General features: G+C 38.3%; 1 protein-coding gene across 1 annotated transcript; it reads right to left on the bottom strand.

The window, feature by feature from the left end:
* Positions 1–853: 853 nt before the first annotated feature.
* On the bottom strand, positions 854–20,899 carry LOC124168823 (ATP-dependent DNA helicase PIF1-like). The gene is made up of 6 exons (XM_046547150.1): positions 20,694–20,899; positions 19,722–19,884; positions 18,977–19,116; positions 2,719–2,893; positions 1,747–1,909; positions 854–1,141 (listed from the first exon to the last, which is right to left on the bottom strand). Exons 1-4 carry the CDS (start codon positions 20,812–20,814, stop codon positions 2,775–2,777), a joined length of 543 nt encoding a protein of 180 aa, XP_046403106.1. The 5' UTR covers positions 20,815–20,899; the 3' UTR covers positions 854–1,141; positions 1,747–1,909; positions 2,719–2,774.
* Between the last annotated feature and the right edge of the window lie 739 nt (positions 20,900–21,638).

The raw sequence follows: 21,638 nt of genomic DNA, 5'->3' as shown, positions 1-21,638 counted from the left end.
AGCTCTCGAGAATGCAGCTAGTGTCATCATGCAGCAGCGGTTCTAGAGTATCCACACTGGCGATTGCCTGGTTATGACTCATCCAATCTCTCTCCTTTCACTTCCCCCGCTGCCTTTACTTCCACAAATCCCTTCCTCTTCAGTTAGACCTTCATTAGTCACGGCATTAACATGCCTGAGTGCAACAAAATGTCTGGTACTCTTGGGCTGCATTAATCAACATGTGAGACCACAGCAATAATTGCGCATTTGCATTGCAGCATTCTTTTAAAGACCATGGATAACATTTTTGTTGACTTAGGATTGGTTAACTGTTGAAGAATCTTTTAAATTAATCAAGAGTTTTTTCCCTGCCGCTTATTGTCATTTTCATTCCTTGAGTAGACGTTCAAGTAAACTTGAAACATTCCTTGCTGGCAAGTAAATGAAATAATTACGTTTTACAAAGAAGACACTGATGGAAATAATAAGTCTGGTGTAGCTTAGCATTAAAATGCAGTAATTCAAGTGATTTTGCATCCAATTTTATTTTTTATATAGATCGCGGAAAACATTGAAAGAGAGTGAAAATCGTGCATGGATAATGTGCAGCACGGATAAGTCGCAGCCGCATAATCGGGATTCTGCTGTATCTACATTTTCACAATTACATATTTTAATCGATGCATTATATTGAGATACATTGGACTTTTAAAGAACTCCATCAATTTTGCCTATAGAATAGTCTCTGAAATTCTATGAGCAAGGAGGAGAAAATAGCCTGGATAACCCACAAAACAGATGATTAGGAAATTGATAATCGAGGGTTGCCTGTCCTCAAATAACTATAGACAAAAGAACCAGACTTCTGAAATCCCGATTGGCAAGTTAACATGGTGTAAGTTTATTTCATAAAGATCGAATAGTATTACAACTTGACTGCGACTAGTTTCAATGAGTTATTCAAAGAAAGGAGAGCATTAAGTTTGAGTTCCATCGATTATTCCATGAAGACTTTACCTGGTAACTCCATTAAACGTGACTGGTTGATTTGATCTGCATCTTTGGTATGACTGCACAGACGAGTAGCCAGGATATACCTCCTTCCTCAACCTGGTTAGATATCGTTGAAGTAAGTTTCTCTGAAATCTCTTCTTTGACCCTAAGAGAGGCAAAAGAAAAGGTGTTGTCACACTGAGTTAGCTGATGCAGTGGATGAATTTTCATTGAAAAAATGATGGCTTTCAGGATGCGTAAATCAGGATAACTTTTATAGTATACATGCCTTCTCATAATAATGAATTATGTCCTGACCACAATTATGAAGCCTTTATAATTCTGAGAGCTTTGTAATAAATATCACAGAGATCAAACCTTTAGAGCCATTGAGTAAAAAGAGTACTATGGATATATGAAAAGCTATCAACCAAGAGAAAAATCTTTTCATTGCAAATACATACGACTTATTTGGGTATATTCTACCAAATTACATAATTATATGATGCTCAAAACCATACATGTGTATCTAAATATGTAACTCATTACTTTAGAGCCTCAAGAAAAAAAGCATGACTGCATACAAATATCAAGATGAAAAACTATGGAATAATTACAAAGACTGTCACTGAAATACCAAGTTTCCCTCACTATCAAGGTTTGAAAACAAATTTTAAAGGGATATTGTATTCCACCTACACTGATACCAACCTAATGTTATTTATTTCCAAATAAAATATAGAATGGACTATTTTCTCTAGGAATACTTACCGACCAATTCTTATGCTCTGAAGTATTGAAACAGACTCAGGATCCCTTTGCCGATGTACTTCTTGCAGCTCATAGCTCTCAAGGCCACATCTTTCCCAAGCGCTAGATTGAAAGCAGAAAGTTGCTGGGCCATCATAACCTCCACTATCTACCTGTGCACTACCTAGAATAACAACATTTCCTTCTTAAAATTAACAACAATTGATAGTAACCCTTAAATGCAACAAAAACTAAAACATTAATATATAAAAGAGGAAGTTCTTATAATTGTTAGTCCAAGATTGATAGACCCCAAAATCCACTGCACCGATCATTGGGAAATTTGGCGCATACATGCATATTTTCCCAGAGAATGTTTTTGTAACTTGCTCTCAAGGCACACAAGGGCTCCCCATTAGTCCATTTAGAATACATTAGGATGTGTAGTGCTTAACCGTCCCAAAAAAGTAAAAGTACAAATTTCTCAGATGTGTAGGTCTTTTTTGGTGCTCCAGTGATAGAGAAGAATTTTGCTACCCAGGTCGACCCAATCAGCGGGTGATCAGTCAACAAAGGTGGTGGTTCATGGGTTTTAAAGGGTGCCCAAGTCATTGGTAGTGTCCAAATACTCGTCTTATCCACTATTTGACCTCCAAGGCTAATACTGAGGTCAAAGGTCATAGAGGTAAATGTGGGACCATCGTGACAACCAACGTGTCTAAACATAGGTTTTAAAGGGTGCTCAAGTCAGTTTTGCAGTTCATTCAACAGTATTGTAGATTTTTTAGATCTGAAGGTCAATAAACAAAGTCTAAATTCATTATTACGAAAAAACTTTTTTACGAAATGTTGAACACTTAAGGAAATTAAAATAAATTGAATTTGGGCCATCAGTGTGGCCCACACACCCAACCGCATAACAAGATTTTATGTGCCCAAAGAAGGGTTAAGAATATCATTTTCCTCATGCAGTTACCTTAATGAAGAACTCACTTTGTTGAGGATTTTGCTCAAATCCAGCGTCAAGCAGCTGTTTTTCCGTGGCCTGCTTAATCTCCAAAAGGAACTCTTGCAGGAAGGAGGAGCGTGCCTGGAGACACTGATCCTTGAACATCCTGATTTGCTTGTCCAGACAGATGAACCTCAGGAAGCCATCTGATGGGGCCACCTACAGTTCAATAGGGAAAATTTCCAAAATAATAAAATGTCCATAGAAATTTCTTCTTCAAACTTTCCTCAGGAGAACTTGCAATCGTTGTATACCGATGCCAAGTCATGTAAATCATTGACTATTGAGAATCTTTAACACACATTATCAGCATAATTTTATTGTATACCATGGTATTCATTTCAGTCAAAGTACGGCTTGGTAGGGTTGAATTACAACAAAAACTTCCTTAAAGAGCCGGGCTCCACACTGACAATATCTCAAATTTTGAGGAAACAGAGTCAATTCTGCAGCAAGATTATCATACTTGTGGAGGCGAGAACTACAGATACATACAAACACAAAATTCTTGAGCGTACACAACATTCATACTGTGAAGTAATAAGGTAAACTATGAACCACAATAACAAAAATTCATTCAACAATAATTATGCCTAAGAACTAGCCCACGGATCCTGTTGACTGCATAACTAAATCAAGGAAGCTAAAAGAATGTAGAATTCATGATGAGAATCTGAGAAAAATTTAACAATATTCATGCTTTGGTACGTTGCAAATTGGAATATACTCAGTTCTTAACTGGTCACCGTATCATAATACAGAGAATCCAGCTTGAACCTGTCAAAAATAAATTTCTCAAATCGAATAATTAATAAATTAGGAATCTCACTGTCTGATTACAACACTTTATACCTTCTATCCCTCCCCAATTTAAAACCCTTACCTACACGACAGACGATCTTGCAAGGATACGTACCCTATTCATCATCTACATTATTAATTCCTATACATATATTTTTCCTATCCCCTTTAATTAGTAAATTGTAATGAACCGCCTCATTGTTGTATAACTCTTCTCCTGCTTATTGCTAATTACCACTGAAAAAGTTATGCCTATAAAAGTTATACTTTGCATTCCTGAATTATGAGGTAAAACTAAAACTATAAGGAACTGTCAGTGAAGCTTTAACGAATCTAGGAATCATCAAGAGAATGTTGAAACTTTTAACTGGATTCACGTGCTGAAAGAGTACATGTACTAAATATACTAGGATAAGCTTGGATTAATAAACAAGGTATGTACAAGTATCGAAATCTCCACGTCTTAATATAAATTGAAAGGATTATTTGTGGCCAAGTTGATCTTGCGATACTGAATATTAATAATAATAAATAATAAAAAGATTTTATTGTCGTTTAACTTTTCAGTAATAGACAACGTCAAATACAAAATAAACAAAGATACATGTACATTACTTGACTATGTGCAATATTGATTAGAGTACAAAGAACAGAGATAAAATGTTACATGTTACAATGCAGTGCAATCAAAAAATTCATCAAGAGAGTAAAAAGGATTGTTCACAAGTAATTTCTCCTGCTTATTGCTAATTACCACTGAAAAAATGTGGCTATATCAACGTTAAATGCATGCTTGAAACCTTTCGTGCAATGATCTCCTAGATCAATTAACTGATATTCTTTATCGAATTTTAAGTTCATAGCTAATTTAACCATTTTGAACCTGTCTACAGGTTTGGTTTTCAAACATTAAAATTGAATACTACTCACAGGAACGGCTTTTTTAAAACTGAAACAGTGTATCACTAAATCTCTTTCTTTTCACATAACTATATTTCCGGTCGTGATTGGTTTTTAACCCTAATAAGGTCTCACTTACGCCTGCAAAGAAGTTGATATTCGTTGAGATTTTCAAGAGGCTGGTAGGAAACTATTCGAAGAGGAATACATTGACTATATCTTTAAAAAATATCACTTATGTGGTATTGGATTGTTAAGTCTGCCATTTAAGGTTCACTGAAAGTCTTACCATTTATAAGATACATGTTCACAGAATGAAATTATAGGAAACTGTCAATAAATTAATATTGCAGGTCATAAACACTAGGCCACAAGACGAGTGAATGCGCAAAAGGTTACGGATCATGCAATATTTGCTATTTAAACTACGAAGGAAATAAAACTGGTTGAAATAGTGTTTGGATGATTTAGTCCGAGGAATTTTCATGACAATGAATTCCTTCAAAAGGAAGGTCATTCAAAGAAAGTTATAAAAAATCCTGGTCACTGTGTGGATATGTTACAAACATCGAATCCGCAATCATCTGACAAGCAAAAGATTTGTAATAAAATTTCAATATCTCCTACCATCACCTGCTAAATACTTCCTTAAATCGATGCAACAGATTTTTTCTATGTTACATTAATTCATCAATTATATTTATCGCTTCCTCAAAGTACAGTGGAGCGATAGATAGAGACGAAAAATATCAGCTGAAAGACGATTTGCGAGTTTTGCATGACGTTTTATGAAACAATGGTACGGCCGGTATTCGCGGTGTGTAAACGGGAAATTATGATCATACCATTGCGGTGTAAACGGGAAAGTATAGGTGTGACCATGGTCGACAATTTTGTAGTGTAAAGGATAGGCATACATATTGCGCAGGATGCTATGGCACTGAAAATTGTTTTCGAAAGGCTTCGACGACATTATAAAACAGGCACTCAGCATTAATTCCCTTCATTAAAACCCAACCCAACAGGTGGGCTTTTCAAACATTTAAATTAAATGCTACTAACAGAAACTGTTTCTTTAAATTGAAAAAGTGTATCAAAAAATCTCTTTCTTTTCACGTAATTATATTATCCATGAAACACAAATGCCAATCGTGTTTGGTTTTAACCCTAATTAGGTCACCTGTAAGCCTACGAAGAGTTGCTATTCGTTGAGGTTTTCGAGAGGCTGGCAGAAAACTATTCCAAGAAGAATTCACTATATATTCAGAATAATATCTCTTATGTGGTATTAGATTGTTAACTCTGCCATTTAAGGTTCACCGAAACTCTCAGCATTTATAAAATACAAGTTCACAGAAGGAAATTATAGGAGAAATACTGGATAAAAAATATTTGAATGGTTCAGTCCGAGGAGTTGTGATGACAATGAATTCCTTCAAAAGGAGAGTCATTCAAAAAAAAAGTATCTAAAATCCTACTCACTGTGTGAATATAATACAAACATCAAATAAAATAGATCATCATTATCATATGGTTGCCATTCATATGCCGGACCACAGCGAGTGGGTGCGCAAGAGATGCACAGAACACATAGAGAGCTGCGGAGTTATTGCACGCATGTACTGCCATCCGACGGGCAAAATCTGAACTTAATCGTACCAGTGCTGCCATCTAACCCAACCCAACCGTGCCAGTGCTGCCATCTAACCCAACCCAACCGTGCCAGTGCTGCCATCTAACCCAACCCAACCGTACCAGTGCTGCCATCTAACCCAACCCAACCGTGCCAGTGCTGCCATCTAACCCAACCCAACCGAACAGTGCTGCCATCTAACCCAACCCAACCCAACCGTACCAGTGCTGCCATCTAACCCAACCCAACCCATCCCCTACCCGAACCGACCACATGGAAACCGAGCAATCCGTCGTTAGGGGACAGCGCCCCTTTGGCAACATTGTAAACTGAAAACATATGACGTTTGAAATGCCCGCTATTATGTCCCCTCACGCCACCCCCGGCGTTGTACGAGTGAAGTACGTTAAGTTTCACGAATTTTTAGGGTTTTATGTGGTGTTAGTTGTTGAAAATTGAAGTTTCTGAGGGTAGTGAATTTTCCTTTTTTTCTTGAATTCCATTCGCTGGGCTTAAGAAACATGTGTTTGTGAGGTATTTTTTGTGAAAAACGCCTTTAACGTGTTCAGTGCCGGTGTGCGTAGAAAACTCCAGGAGTGGACCCAATTAAGTTAAAGTTTTTAGCTTTCCAAAATATCTTGAGTTGGAGAGTGGATTCGGGCGATCAGAAGAGACAGTTTCACCTCCACGAAAAACAGTAAGGTTACGCCTTACTTACCCTTTCACGCTGTAATTATTTGGATGAAATTTCTAGCTAGATGTGGCTTGGGGATGTTGATGAATGTCTCCAATACTAAAAGTGGTGATTTAAAATATTGTAGCGGCAATTCGACGGAAAATTCTTTTATTTTAGTTGTTTCTTGTATTATTTCGTTCAGTAAACGTGTGTTTGAAGGAGGTACTGGGAATTATAATTTTGCAGCCAAGTTTATAGTATCGAATATTCTTTCTTAGCTTGCCCTTTGGTGTGTTATGCGTCTGAAACTCAGTACTCAGTTAAAAATACTTATTTAACTATTCATTCGTAACTTAGAGTTGAAAAGCTGTGTGAATTATTTACGCCCTAAGTTATATAATCGGGTATTTTCGATGAAACTTCCTGAGTCATTGTATTTTTGGCGTAGTACCGTACATTACGGGGAAAAGCACATACATTTTAAGGTATTCTTGCTTTCAAATTAATTTGAGCTTATGTATCATTTCGCAAGACCAACGATACTCACTTAATAAGTTGCATGGAAAGCAATGATGAGAAATTCATCGAGTCTCGTCAGAAACTTGTATATGTTATTATAGTGTGGATGAACCGCCGTGAATGAAAATATGCGTTTTTCTCTTACAATCGTGAGTGGTGCAATGAACCGGAATTTAACTGTGTCCGGCTTTCATCATCTCAAATTATCTAATAATATGAAAACAGAAAAATCCATCGTTTGGGTTAACATTTTTGGTGAACGCCTTCATGTCGGTTTGTGTTAAAATACGACGCTAGAATCCTCTCTAGCATTACTTTTACGTTTTAAATTTCGGTTCACTTCAGAAATAAAACTCTAGCAGTTAGTCCAACGAGTTAACATTTTATATTCACTTATTCACATTCTTTTTACCCACAATTCAATGAAACAAACAAAAGACATACAAAAATCATTCTATAGGGCGGGATTAACTCAAACAAATTAGGAACAACACACCCCCTTTAATCCCGCACTTGAATAACACCAAGCAATTCAACAAACTTTCTAAATCTAGGATAGGGCAAAGATTTTGTGAATATGTCAGCAACCATATCCTCTGACGGCATATGTTGCACCGAAATTTGCCCCGTGTCCACAAGATTCCGCACATGGTGGTACACAATATCAATGTGCTTCGTTCGCTTTTGAAATGCAGCATTATTTGACAGAAAAATAGCTGCCTTGTTGTCACAAAACAATGTCACAGGAGAAACTTCACCAATAAGTTCTTCTAAAAAGTTTCTCAAATAGATAGCTTCGTTCCCAGCCTTTGCCAGAGAAACATACTCGGCCTCTGTAGAGGACTGAGCCACTAAACTCTGCTTCTTTGACATCCAGGAGATGACCCCCCCACCAAAAGTGAAAACATACCCAGAGTACGACTTTCTGTCCACTGAGTCGCTACCCCAGTCTGCATCTGAGTATCCGCACAGTCCCTCATCATTTTTACAATACACAAGACAGTGGTCAAGAGTCCCTTTGAGGTATCTCAGCACTCTCTTAGCACACGCCCAATGTTCATCACCAAAGCAACTATTGAACTGGCTGAGATAGTTTACTGCCTGTGTCATGTCAGGTCTGGACCACGGACTTAGGTACATCAAGGACCCAATCAAGTTCTGGTATGGCACATTTGGCATCTCACCCTCATTTCTCTGCAAATACAGCCCACTCTCAAAAGGAGTTTTTACCGGGTTGCACTCCAGCATTCCGAACTTCGAGAGAACCTTTGTCAGATAGGCCTTTTGGGAGAGAAAAAATTTTTTATTCTTTCTATCACGAAAAACACTCACACCCAGAAAATATTTCAAAGAGCCAAGGTCTCTACAATCAAAATGGTCCTTCAAGCTCTTCTTCAGCAAACACTTATCATCATCACAATTAGACATGACAAAAATATCATCCACATGAATGCCCACTACAGTTAGGACATCAGTTCCCTTAGATTTAATATATACGCATGGATCACACTTTGACCTTACATACCCCAAAGAAATCAGAACACTGTCAAGCTTAATATTCCAGGCCCTCGAGGCCTGTTTCAATCCATAGATGGCCTTTTTCAGCATACATACCTTATCAACATCAACTTCATCTACAAAACCTTCAGGCTGTTCCATAAATACCTCCTCATTCAAGTCACCATTAAGGAAGGCAGTACAGACATCAAGGTGTTCTATGTCCAGGTCCAACTGGTTTGACAAGGATAACATCATTCTCAAGCTCTCTGCTCGAACCACTGGAGAGAATGTTTCAAAATAGTCCTGACCAAAACGCTGGGTATAACCTTTAGCCACCAGTCGAGCCTTATATCGGTCAATTTCCCCATCAGAGCCCCTTTTTAGTTTAAAAACCCACCTTGATCGCACCACATTTTTGCCAGGAGGTCTTGGGACTAGAGTCCAAACATCATTATCTTTCAATGACAAAATCTCGTCTCTCATCGCTCTTTCCCACAGCTTCCCATCGCCTCTAGAAAGTGCCTCCTCCCTGGTTTCTGGCTCTTCATTTAAATACTCTAAGGATGCTTTATAGGTAACAAAATCAGGGAAATCACGAGGCTTTCTATCTCTGACAGGATACCTGCGCTCCACCTCATGTCCTTGAACATTTACTCTTTCCTCTTCAGGTCCTTCTAATGCCTCCTCTGGGTTGACCCTATCGCAAAGCACATCATTATCTAACAAACTATGGATAGGAACTTCTGAATCCCTGCTGATGATATCTTCATCTTGTACTTGAGGAGCCATTTCTTCCAGAAAGACAACATTTCTAGCAATTATCATATTCTTTGGATTTTGACGATCTAAAAGTCTGTAATTCTTCGTGGTTTCACAATAGCCTGTGAAGATGAATTCCTTGCTTTTTGCATCCCACTTAGTTCTCTTCTCATCAGGGACATGAACAAAGCTTTTGCATCCAAAAATCCTTAAATGAGACAAGTCAGCCTTCTTTCCACTCCTGGCTTCTTCTGGGGTCATGTTTTTGACTGCTTTAGTAGGTGAGCGATTTTTCAAATATACAGCTGTATTCACTGCTTCAGCCCAGAACTTCTTGCCCAAGTGTGCATCCTGAAGCATGCATCGTGCTTTCTCAACTATAGTTCTATTCACTCTTTCAGCTGTGCCATTCTGCTGTGGAGTGTAGGGAACAGTCCTTTGATGAACTATGCCACAGTCCTTCAAAAAAGTCTCCATTTCTCTATTCACATATTCCCTACCATTATCGGTTCGTAATGCTTTCAGTTTTTCTCCACTCTGCTTTTCCGCTAGGGCTTTGAACTCTTTAAACTTGGCAGTAACCTCATTTTTATGCTTTAAAAAGTAAACAAATGTCTTTCTTGTGAAGTCATCAGTAAAAGTTAACATGTATTTTGCTCCACCCCAACTTTTTTCACTCATGGGCCCACAAACATCAGAATGGACCAGCTGTAGCTTTTGGGACGTCCTGGTCTTACTCTCGTGGAACGACGCTCGCGAATGCTTTCCTTTTATGCATGAAATACAAGGCTCGTCATCTCTTCCTATGAATTTCATTCCAATAGCAAGGCCTTTGGCTAAAAGCTCCATGGACTTTCGGCACATGTGTCCCAATCTTCTATGCCACAGTCTTTGGTTTCCAGATGAGGCAGAGGCGGTATTTACCTTTACTTCAGGAAGTATGTCCAACTTGTAAATGCCGCCCACATTACTTCCTGTGAATTGAACATCACCTTCAATAATACAATTGTCTTTGTCATACACTTTGCATCCATCAGAGTCAAAAGTAACGATTAGTCCCTTTTCTACCATCCTACTCACAGACAGCAGGTTTGTACTCAAGTCAGGAGCATAAAGAACATCTTTAATTTCAGCAGTTTCGGCACGATTCACCCTCACTGGAACAGTCCCTGTGCTCTCGGTGTAAATTTTGTTTTTGCTAGCTACAGTCACTTCCAGAATACTTGGCTGTTCTTTCTCCATCCAATCCTTCCTCATCGTCATGTGAGATGTGGAACCGGAATCAATAATCCAATCACTAGGACTTGTTGTGGAGGTAGCTAACGCAGCATAAAGAACTGATGCCTTCTTTGCCTTGTGCTCTATTTTTCCTTGCTTTTCCCATGCTCTATTCGCATTCCTACTAACTCTCGTATCTTTATTAGGGCACTGGAATGCCTTGTGTCCTTCCTTGTTGCAATTATAACATACTAAGCGTTTGGGAGGGAATCTTTTCACCTTGGGTCTTGACATAAACGCAGTTTCCTTCGCCGCATCCTCGGACCCTTTCAGTTTGGCGTCCTGCTGAATCAGTAGTGACCGCACATAATCACTGCTTATCTTTACTCCAGAGTTTTCCATGGCCATAATCATTGGGTCGTACTCATCATTTAGACCATTCAGCATTATTACTCCGATGAATTCGTCGTCTATTCCGGCACCAATGGCGTCTAACTTTTGCGTTAACGACAACACATCATTTAAGTATTCCTCCATAGCACTGTAATCACTTAACTTGATTCTAAAAAGTTTTCGCTACAAACTTAATCTTCTGGAGAGTCCTTTGTCCTCATAAGTATTCTGGAGTTTTTCCCATACTTCTTTTGCCGAACGACCACCTCTAACCATAGGGTATAAGGATTCATCAACCATCAGGCATATCTTGGATCTGGCTTTCGCGTCCTTGCGTGGGTCTGCTTCTTTACCTTGTACAATGGGCCATAGTTCCTCCGCTGTGAGAAACATCTCCATGCCAAATTTCCAGTTGCTGTAGTTGCTTCTGCCAATCAGCTTCTTAATTGAAGGCATCGTTCCTGCCCCCAGGCCTGCCTGTGCTGACTCCATTCTCGACGCAATTGTATTTCCGCTAAGAAATACCTCTTCCCAAGATACGTCAAATTCTCCAGTTCACTCAAAGCACATAGAAAAAGGGAACTTAGTAGCAAAAGCTGGACTTAATCTGAACAATAAGTCCATCTAAAATCGGCATCCCCATGTGGTCGGTCTTTCACGAATTATTTCTTGGATACTTCACTTGCAACTGCATCCAACTTCTGAACTAACTGAATCAAACTAGCGTGTCTGGCCCATGACCTGTTAAAATACGACGCTAGAATCCTCTCTAGCATTACTTTTACGTTTTAAATTTCGGTTCACTTCAGAAATAGAACTCTAGCAGTTAGTCCAACGAGTTAACATTTTATATTCACTTATTCACATTCTTTTTACCCACAATTCAATGAAACAAACAAAAGACATACAAAAATCATTCTATAGGGCGGGATTAACTCAAACAAATTAGGAACAACATTTGAATATATTTGTTAAATATTTTGCATGGTTCATCAACTTACCAAGGCCTACATTTGAGCTGAGATTCATTGAATTATTTTACCGAGGCTGATTCACCATTCTAACTCTCCTATCGCCTTAAAATTTTAATAGCTCTTATAGTACTCTTTTCCACAGTTAATTCCTAGGTGGCAAGTTTGATGGCAGGGTAGTGATTGTGGTTTCATCAACCCAAGGAAACATTGCTCTTGGAGAGAACTTAATTCTTGGCTTGTCTCATGCCTTGTCTTCATCATCCTTGGGAATTGCAGCGTGGGAGGGAAATAAAGGCTTGCTTCTTTCCTTTGGCAGTATTACCTCTGAATCTACATTTGTGCCATTTACCACTGCAATGGTTCTGGAGATCATGTAATGGGTTTCTCCGTTCTGCCGTTTAAGTATTAATTTCTAACTGCCACCATTGATTAAAATATGACTGAATTCATAGGATCGCATTAGACATGAGTTGATACCATATTTCTCCGAATATAGTCCCACCCCCTAATTTTGAGGCTTCAGTTACGGGAAAAATATTAAAAATGCATTTAAATATAGTCCCCCTTAACTTTTACTATGGGCATTTTTGGAAAAAAAGGGGGAACTATATTCTAATAAATATGGTACTTAGTTTCCAGGGAATGAAAAGAACAGGCTGAATCACCCAAGTAGTGTTATCATGGCATGATTACTCTTTCATTAATTTTGCCTAAGATCTTATGCTGAAGGATAAGAGCAGAGAAATCCGATAAAAATGAATGAATATAATGTAATGGTTAGTTTTTAAACTAGTTTTTCTTGTCGAATTAACATGGAAATGACAACCATTGTGCAAGTGAACAATTAAATTTTTAAATGCAATGGCCAACAATGGCAGTGTAAGCAGCTGAGCTTTTATTTGTTTCCCCAATTGAGTGGCCAAAGTTTCTTCATATTGCACTTAAATTGTCACGCTAACCAACAATGTAACATTTTACATTCATTGATATGATACATGGGTTATTCTACCCAAAGTTTAACCAGGTGCTTACCCCTTGCCTGAGTCACGAATTTCGACCCGAGGTTGGCATATAGTCTTCATTTCATTGAGAAACAAAAACCCCAAAACGTTTTGTAACACATACAGGTTTACAAGATATTGCAACTTTGTAAAACTCAAATTTTAACAAAAGGTCTAGGGTTTAGACATATCATTGGAGGATATAAGGAAGATTAAAAAGCATGCAATGGCTGCACTGGGTTGTGTCCACAATAAGCGAGGAAAATGAAAGGGAAAGCTACATCGTCAAAAATCGATTTGAAAAATTGAAATACAGCAGACTCCTGATTTCCCGGCTGCAGTTTATCTGTGTTGCGGATAATCCCGGCATGAGTTTAATACTTCATCAATGTTTTCTGTTATTTTAAAGAGCCTGGATTCAGGGGCGCAATTAGGAATTAAGGCTAGGGGGGGGTTTCAGGCGCAGCTAATGCTGGGGTGCCTGGGGGTGTGGTATACCCGCCAGGGTAAGGGGAGATGTGGGGTCCCTCCACCAGAAAAAAATTAAGATACATAAATGGTTCAAAATGTTGAGTTTTACGGCCTTCTGAGGGATATTTTATTAATCCTCATACTATTCTATAAGCAATATTAATCCAATTAAGTAAAATACATTTAACAAATTTCTCTGAGCTCTGAGGGGGTTTTATTCCCCAAAAATCCCCCACCGCTGCACCACTGCCTGGATTCATTGAGAGGTCTCTTTGCCATACCACGATCTTTTTAGCAGCAATAATGTGATTGTACTTGTATTCCTTCTGCTCCGGATAGACCTGGTTTTGAAAATCACGAAATCACGTATCCTTGGCTGTGTGATCATGGATACAGAAAAGTGGTTTGCATCAATGCTTCAAAACCACAGTGCGATGTCGGAAGCTACAGTGGAACCTCATTAAAGCGAGTACGGGCTATAGCGAAACCCCCGCTATTACGAGAGATAGCTGATGCACCGTCAATTGACCCTATAATAAGCATGTTAAAAAATTCTTTTTCACGAGGCCCTTTTGGTGTTGGCTCTCACCATAGCGAGGGTTTCACCGCCGGAAAAACTTACATCAAGACTCCTTAATCTCTGTAATTGCTAGCGATTTGTTAGAAATTAAGTTAATGGAGTGCTCAGTCTCAAATTTATGCGGTAAACTGTCGTTCAATAAATAAGTAGTTAATTTTGGTGAAAATATTGTGGCATTAGCATTCGCGAATGCTTGATCTTCTTTTGTTCCTCGGACGGCAGAAAGCTGTCATCAGCATACCCGCACGTCCATGAGTTGCATGAATAGAAAGCATTTGACGGCAGACACCATGGCCAAAAAAACACCAAACACGTCTAAGCGAGAAAATAAAAATAAAGGAGTAATATGAGAGTGTCGAAATTAATTTATCTTCCTATTCGCTCTTCACAATTAAAAAAAAACAAAAGCGCCCAAGTAATGCAGACTACGTAGAGTTATAAGGAGCTTTTTTCGGGTGGTTTTGCCCACTCCAGTCTGCAGGAACTTCTGAGAAAGGGGCTACGCCTAAGCCTAAAGCGGAGTATTTCAGGGATAGATTGCGAATCGAGAATTTCAAGAGTGCGGAGAGTAGATTATACTGATGCAAAGCACCAAAGCGTTATCTCCCCTCATCAATGCTGATGATGCCTGCGGTGTAAACCTGAAGTCGTGGAAGAAAGGACTCCGATCATAAGTATCTTAAGAAGTATTCGCCGCATGATATAACATAGAAGAAACGGAACTTTTTTACATCCTACTCCCCGACAAAATCCTTGCAGTACTAGGTATTTCTTGCAATGATGCCTCTAAAGGTATGTAGTGCACCTTAGCAATGATGTAGGATGTATGATGCAATGATACTGAGCGTGAATTGTCCGGATGGATGTATTTATTCTCCGTTGGGGATTCACTAGGGTGAACTATTCGTGTCAGTGGTTGGAGTCGTACTGGTGCTCTGTTCCGTCATGTGGGTAGCCGAACATCCACTGGTGGCCGCTGGAAGAACTCACAGAATAACTGACTCTCCTTTGCAGTGCCGTGGTAAACTCGGTGTATTATTTCAAATACGTCGCGAGCGAAACACTCAAAAAGGAACTTTTTTAACAACGGCAATTTTAATCGCATCATTTTTCAAGCTTAGCATACTTTTTACTGTAGATGATGAAGATATTACATTATCTGATAGAAAAAGTCTTCTAAGGCAGGAATGTTATACAACCTTCCACCGTTTTCGACTGCAGAAACAAATGCAATACATTATGTCACTTCACTGCCGCTTAATGTATAGGAACCAGCCCCATGACACTTCCTATCCCACTCCATTGGGAAACCATGGTCTTTTATTGAAGTCGTTTCCTCAACCTGCCGCACGTTTGCCGGGGCGGCGCCACGTATTCTGGAGGGCAAGAATTAGCGGGTAAGTTAATTTCCGTATTGTTGAGCGCATACTACAGGTGAGTGGAAATAGTCATTTTTGTAATTAATTAAGATTTAGTTTTCATTTATTTTCGAATGTTAGTCTTCTGCATTATTTCCTTATTGTTCTAAATTAATATTTCGTGGATATATATCGCGGATTTACTGAAAAAAGGAAAATGCCGTGGACGTGTGTGGTACCGCGTTGCACCACTGGTTATGGCCACAAGACTTCGGGGATTTCGCTTTTTAGAGTCCCCAAGGACCCTGAGAAGCGATGAAATAGCTGTACGATTCCTTTTCTTGGTGTGCTAAAGCTCCAAAATTTATACATATTTTAAATTACAGGTTCTGCTGTTCCAGTGGTCAATGTCATTCACAGTGGAGGAATGAAGTAACACTGAGAAAATGCAAGATGTGCGACGGCTTTCATCAACTATTCATCATTCTCTCCGACTAAATTGAATCACTTAGAATGATTAGTAATTAGAAATAGAAATTAGTAATAGAAAGAATTAATAGAAATGTTAAATTGTGAGTACTCAAAATTTATTTTTCATGACATTACCTTGCATTGATTGTATAAATAATCTCAGTTTCAATAGCATTGTGTAATCATTCTGGAAATGTAGATTTGATGTGTGTGTACATTATATAAGTTGGAAAAATGTGAATCGTTTTCATTCTTAATACCTCTTTCGATGATTTCTTTTAATGCAGCTGTTATCGATGGTGCGTGCAACTCTCATGAAAAGTACATTTACCGCGTATTAGCAGTATTAGCCTGTGGTTTTGTCGTACTAATCATCTTATTTTTGGGCGGGGGATAATATTTCAGATTTGCCAGCACCTGAAAGTGATCAGACATCCGCAAATCCCTCGGATTATATCCATTGCACTGTTTTCGTGGAAGTTTATTCGGAAATTATTTGCAAAATCCCTTTCGTTCTTATCTTTCATATGGTATTTTACTTCCTTAAATCTCAAATTATTCCTTTGGTGAGTAGGCAAGCATCATAATAAAATTGCCTTTAACGGTAATAATGGTACTTCCGGAAATTATTCACCCTGTTCAACGATTAAATATGCCTATTCTTTACCCGCAAAACGTCCCTAGGATAGAATCATATTTTTAGGTTTGCTCTGCCCTGCCATTATATTATTATCACTTGATCGAGACTCAGGAGATTAAAAACATTAACACACGTCACTTCATAAGAAGTATTTCACTTCGGCCTTGGTAAGAAGCCGTTTGCGTTTCTGATATTATATTAGTTATTACTGTTTGAAAGCAAGGAATAACATCTACATTCTTATAAGGCCGTGGAAACATGCCGATGAGCTCAGAGGCAATGGTGCGTACGTAGCTTCTATGACAACTTATATTAACGTTTACCACAAGATAGCTATAAATAATTATTTCCTTAAAAATACCTTTCCTCACTACATAAGGTTTTAACTGCTGACAATCTTTCGTTATGGCTGTAACTGATTTTACAAAGGTATGGAAGCAGACGAAGCTGAAATCCAACGCCTTCCATTTTATTAATACTCACGTATGAGAACGATTTCTACGTATTTTTCGCTATAAGATGTTAAGTGCATATGAACTTGTTAACTAGTAACCACTGTCGATGTGTTTATATTCATTTTTGCCATAAATTAGTTCATAATTACTGAAGTATTGTATACAGATACGTATTAAACTTGCCCTTCAGGATAGGTGGCGCCCCTACCGGCCTCAACGGGAAACGGCTTCATTAAATGACCATGCCTGAACGGAGAGTGTCCAGACCTTCTCATATTCTAAGACCGTGATAGGAACAATAAAAATACACCAATGGAAACATTTGAGGCATTAAATAACCGCGATACAGTTTTATTAGTTAATTTTTGAATTTTCAGTGGAAAATACCAAAATAATAGAATGATTACGTAAATGCACTAATTAAGTGCATAGAAAAATGGCTTCGTCGGTCGGTCGTGGCATAATGATTTACAAAACAATGCTTTGCATGATATTTATTCAGTGCGGCGCTTATAAATTGTTTGAATAGTTAGTCGTTGTTTGAGCAAGGAAATTTAGTGATGCAAAAAAACATCACCTTTCGCCTGGATTTATGCTTACGTTTATCGGATAGAAATTAATCTGTCGCTGCACCACTCCTGTTCCTGTATAACTGTTTGCAACAGGTATATTGGCTATTATTTGCTCCACCTCCGGTAAAGCGACAATTTGCTATAGCGAGTGTTTATTGGTGCACCGTGGGGTGTCGTTTTATCGAGGTTGCACTGTAAACTGTCGGGCAAAATGCGACATAGTCGTGTCTCGCACAAGTTACCTCGGTAGCAACAGCGGGACGTGGATACATGAACCCGGAGTGCGGTCATGCACTGGGAGGCTTGGAAAACAGGAAGATGGAGCTCTCGAGAATGCAGCTAGTGTCATCATGCAGCAGCGGTTCTAGAGTATCCACACTGGCGATTGCCTGGTTATGACTCATCCAATCTCTCTCCTTTCACTTCCCCCGCTGCCTTTACTTCCACAAATCCCTTCCTCTTCAGTTAGACCTTCATTAGTCACGGCATTAACATGCCTGAGTGCAACAAAATGTCTGGTACTCTTGGGCTGCATTAATCAACATGTGAGACCACAGCAATAATTGCGCATTTGCATTGCAGCATTCTTTTAAAGACCATGGATAACATTTTTGTTGACTTAGGATTGGTTAACTGTTGAAGAATCTTTTAAATTAATCAAGAGTTTTTTCCCTGCCGCTTATTGTCATTTTCATTCCTTGAGTAGACGTTCAAGTAAACTTGAAACATTCCTTGCTGGCAAGTAAATGAAATAATTACGTTTTACAAAGAAGACACTGATGGAAATAATAAGTCTGGTGTAGCTTAGCATTAAAATGCAGTAATTCAAGTGATTTTGCATCCAATTTTATTTTTTATATAGATCGCGGAAAACATTGAAAGAGAGTGAAAATCGTGCATGGATAATGTGCAGCACGGATAAGTCGCAGCCGCATAATCGGGATTCTGCTGTATCTACATTTTCACAATTACATATTTTAATCGATGCATTATATTGAGATACATTGGACTTTTAAAGAACTCCATCAATTTTGCCTATAGAATAGTCTCTGAAATTCTATGAGCAAGGAGGAGAAAATAGCCTGGATAACCCACAAAACAGATGATTAGGAAATTGATAATCGAGGGTTGCCTGTCCTCAAATAACTATACACAAAAGAACCAGACTTCTGAAATCCCGATTGGCAAGTTAACATGGTGTAAGTTTATTTCATAAAGATCGAATAGTATTACAACTTGACTGCGACTAGTTTCAATGAGTTATTCAAAGAAAGGAGAGCATTAAGTTTGAGTTCCATCGATTATTCCATGAAGACTTTACCTGGTAACTCCATTAAACGTGACTGGTTGATTTGATCTGCATCTTTGGTATGACTGCACAGACGAGTAGCCAGGATACCTCCTTCCTCAACCTGGTTAGATATCGTTGAAGTAAGTTTCTCTGAAATCTCTTCTTTGACCCTAAGAGAGGCAAAAGAAAAGGTGTTGTCACACTGAGTTAGCTGATGCAGTGGATGAATTTTCATTGAAAAAATGATGGCTTTCAGGATGCGTAAATCAGGATAACTTTTATAGTATACATGCCTTCTCATAATAATGAATTATGTCCTGACCACAATTATGAAGCCTTTATAATTCTGAGAGCTTTGTAATAAATATCACAGAGATCAAACCTTTAGAGCCATTGAGTAAAAAGAGTACTATGGATATATGAAAAGCTATCAACCAAGAGAAAAATCTTTTCATTGCAAATACATACGACTTATTTGGGTATATTCTACCAAATTACATAATTATATGATGCTCAAAACCATACATGTGTATCTAAATATGTAACTCATTACTTTAGAGCCTCAAGAAAAAAAGCATGACTGCATACAAATATCAAGATGAAAAACTATGGAATAATTACAAAGACTGTCACTGAAATACCAAGTTTCCCTCACTATCAAGGTTTGAAAACAAATTTTAAAGGGATATTGTATTCCACCTACACTGATACCAACCTAATGTTATTTATTTCCAAATAAAATATAGAATGGACTATTTTCTCTAGGAATACTTACCGACCAATTCTTATGCTCTGAAGTATTGAAACAGACTCAGGATCCCTTTGCCGATGTACTTCTTGCAGCTCATAGCTCTCAAGGCCACATCTTTCCCAAGCGCTAGATTGAAAGCAGAAAGTTGCTGGGCCATCATAACCTCCACTATCTACCTGTGCACTACCTAGAATAACAACATTTCCTTCTTAAAATTAACAACAATTGATAGTAACCCTTAAATGCAACAAAAACTAAAACATCAATATATAAAAGAGGAAGTTCTTATAATTGTTAGTCCAAGATTGATAGACCCCAAAATCCACTGCACCGATCATTGGGAAATTTGGCGCATACATGCATATTTTCCCAGAGAATGTTTTTGTAACTTGCTCTCAAGGCACACAAGGGCTCCCCATTAGTCCATTTAGAATACATTAGGATGTGTAGTGCTTAACCGTCCCTAAAAAGTAAAAGTACAAATTTCTCAGATGTGTAGGTCTTTTTTGGTGCTCCAGTGATAGAGAAGAATTTTGCTACCCAGGTCGACCCAATCAGCGGGTGATCAGTCAACAAAGGTGGTGGTTCATGGGTTTTAAAGGGTGCCCAAGTCATTGGTAGTGTCCAAATACTCGTCTTATCCACTATTTGACCTCCAAGGCTAATACTGAGGTCAAAGGTCATAGAGGTAAATGTGGGACCATCGTGACAACCAACGTGTCTAAACATAGGTTTTAAAGGGTGCTCAAGTCAGTTTTGCAGTTCATTCAACAGTATTGTAGATTTTTTAGATCTGAAGGTCAATAAACAAAGTCTAAATTCATTATTACGAAAAAACTTTTTTACGAAATGTTGAACACTTAAGGAAATTAAAATAAATTGAATTTGGGCCATCAGTGTGGCCCACACACCCAACCGCATAACAAGATTTTATGTGCCCAAAGAAGGGTTAAGAATATCATTTTCCTCATGCAGTTACCTTAATGAAGAACTCACTTTGTTGAGGATTTTGCTCAAATCCAGCGTCAAGCAGCTGTTTTTCCGTGGCCTGCTTAATCTCCAAAAGGAACTCTTGCAGGAAGGAGGAGCGTGCCTGGAGACACTGATCCTTGAACATCCTGATTTGCTTGTCCAGACAGATGAACCTCAGGAAGCCATCTGATGAGGCCACCTACAGTTCAATAGGGAAAATTTCCAAAATAATAAAATGTCCATAGAAATTTCTTCTTCAAACTTTCCTCAGGAGAACTTGCAATCGTTGTATACCGATGCCAAGTCATGTAAATCATTGACTATTGAGAATCTTTAACACACATTATCAGCATAATTTTATTGTATACCATGGTATTCATTTCAGTCAAAGTACGGCTTGGTAGGGTTGAATTACAACAAAAACTTCCTTAAAGAGCCGGGCTCCACACTGACAATATCTCAAATTTTGAGGAAACAGAGTCAATTCTGCAGCAAGATTATCATACTTGTGGAGGCGAGAACTACAGATACATACAAACACAAAATTCTTGAGCGTACACAACATTCATACTGTGAAGTAATAAGGTAAACTATGAACCACAATAACAAAAATTCATTCAACAATAATTATGCCTAAGAACTAGCCCACGGATCCTGTTGACTGCATAACTAAATCAAGGAAGCTAAAAGAATGTAGAATTCATGATGAGAATCTGAGAAAAATTTAACAATATTCATGCTTTGGTACGTTGCAAATTGGAATATACTCAGTTCTTAACTGGTCACCGTATCATAATACAGAGAATCCAGCTTGAACCTGTCAAAAATAAATTTCTCAAATCGAATAATTAATAAATTAGGAATCTCACTGTCTGATTACAACACTTTATACCTTCTATCCCTCCCCAATTTAAAACCCTTACCTACACGACAGACGATCTTGCAAGGATACGTACCCTATTCATCATC

This window comes from Ischnura elegans, chromosome 12 (genome assembly GCF_921293095.1).
Source record: "Ischnura elegans chromosome 12, ioIscEleg1.1, whole genome shotgun sequence".
Lineage (NCBI taxonomy): Eukaryota > Metazoa > Arthropoda > Insecta > Odonata > Coenagrionidae > Ischnura > Ischnura elegans.
This window is presented reverse-complemented; position numbering and strand designations above follow the sequence as displayed.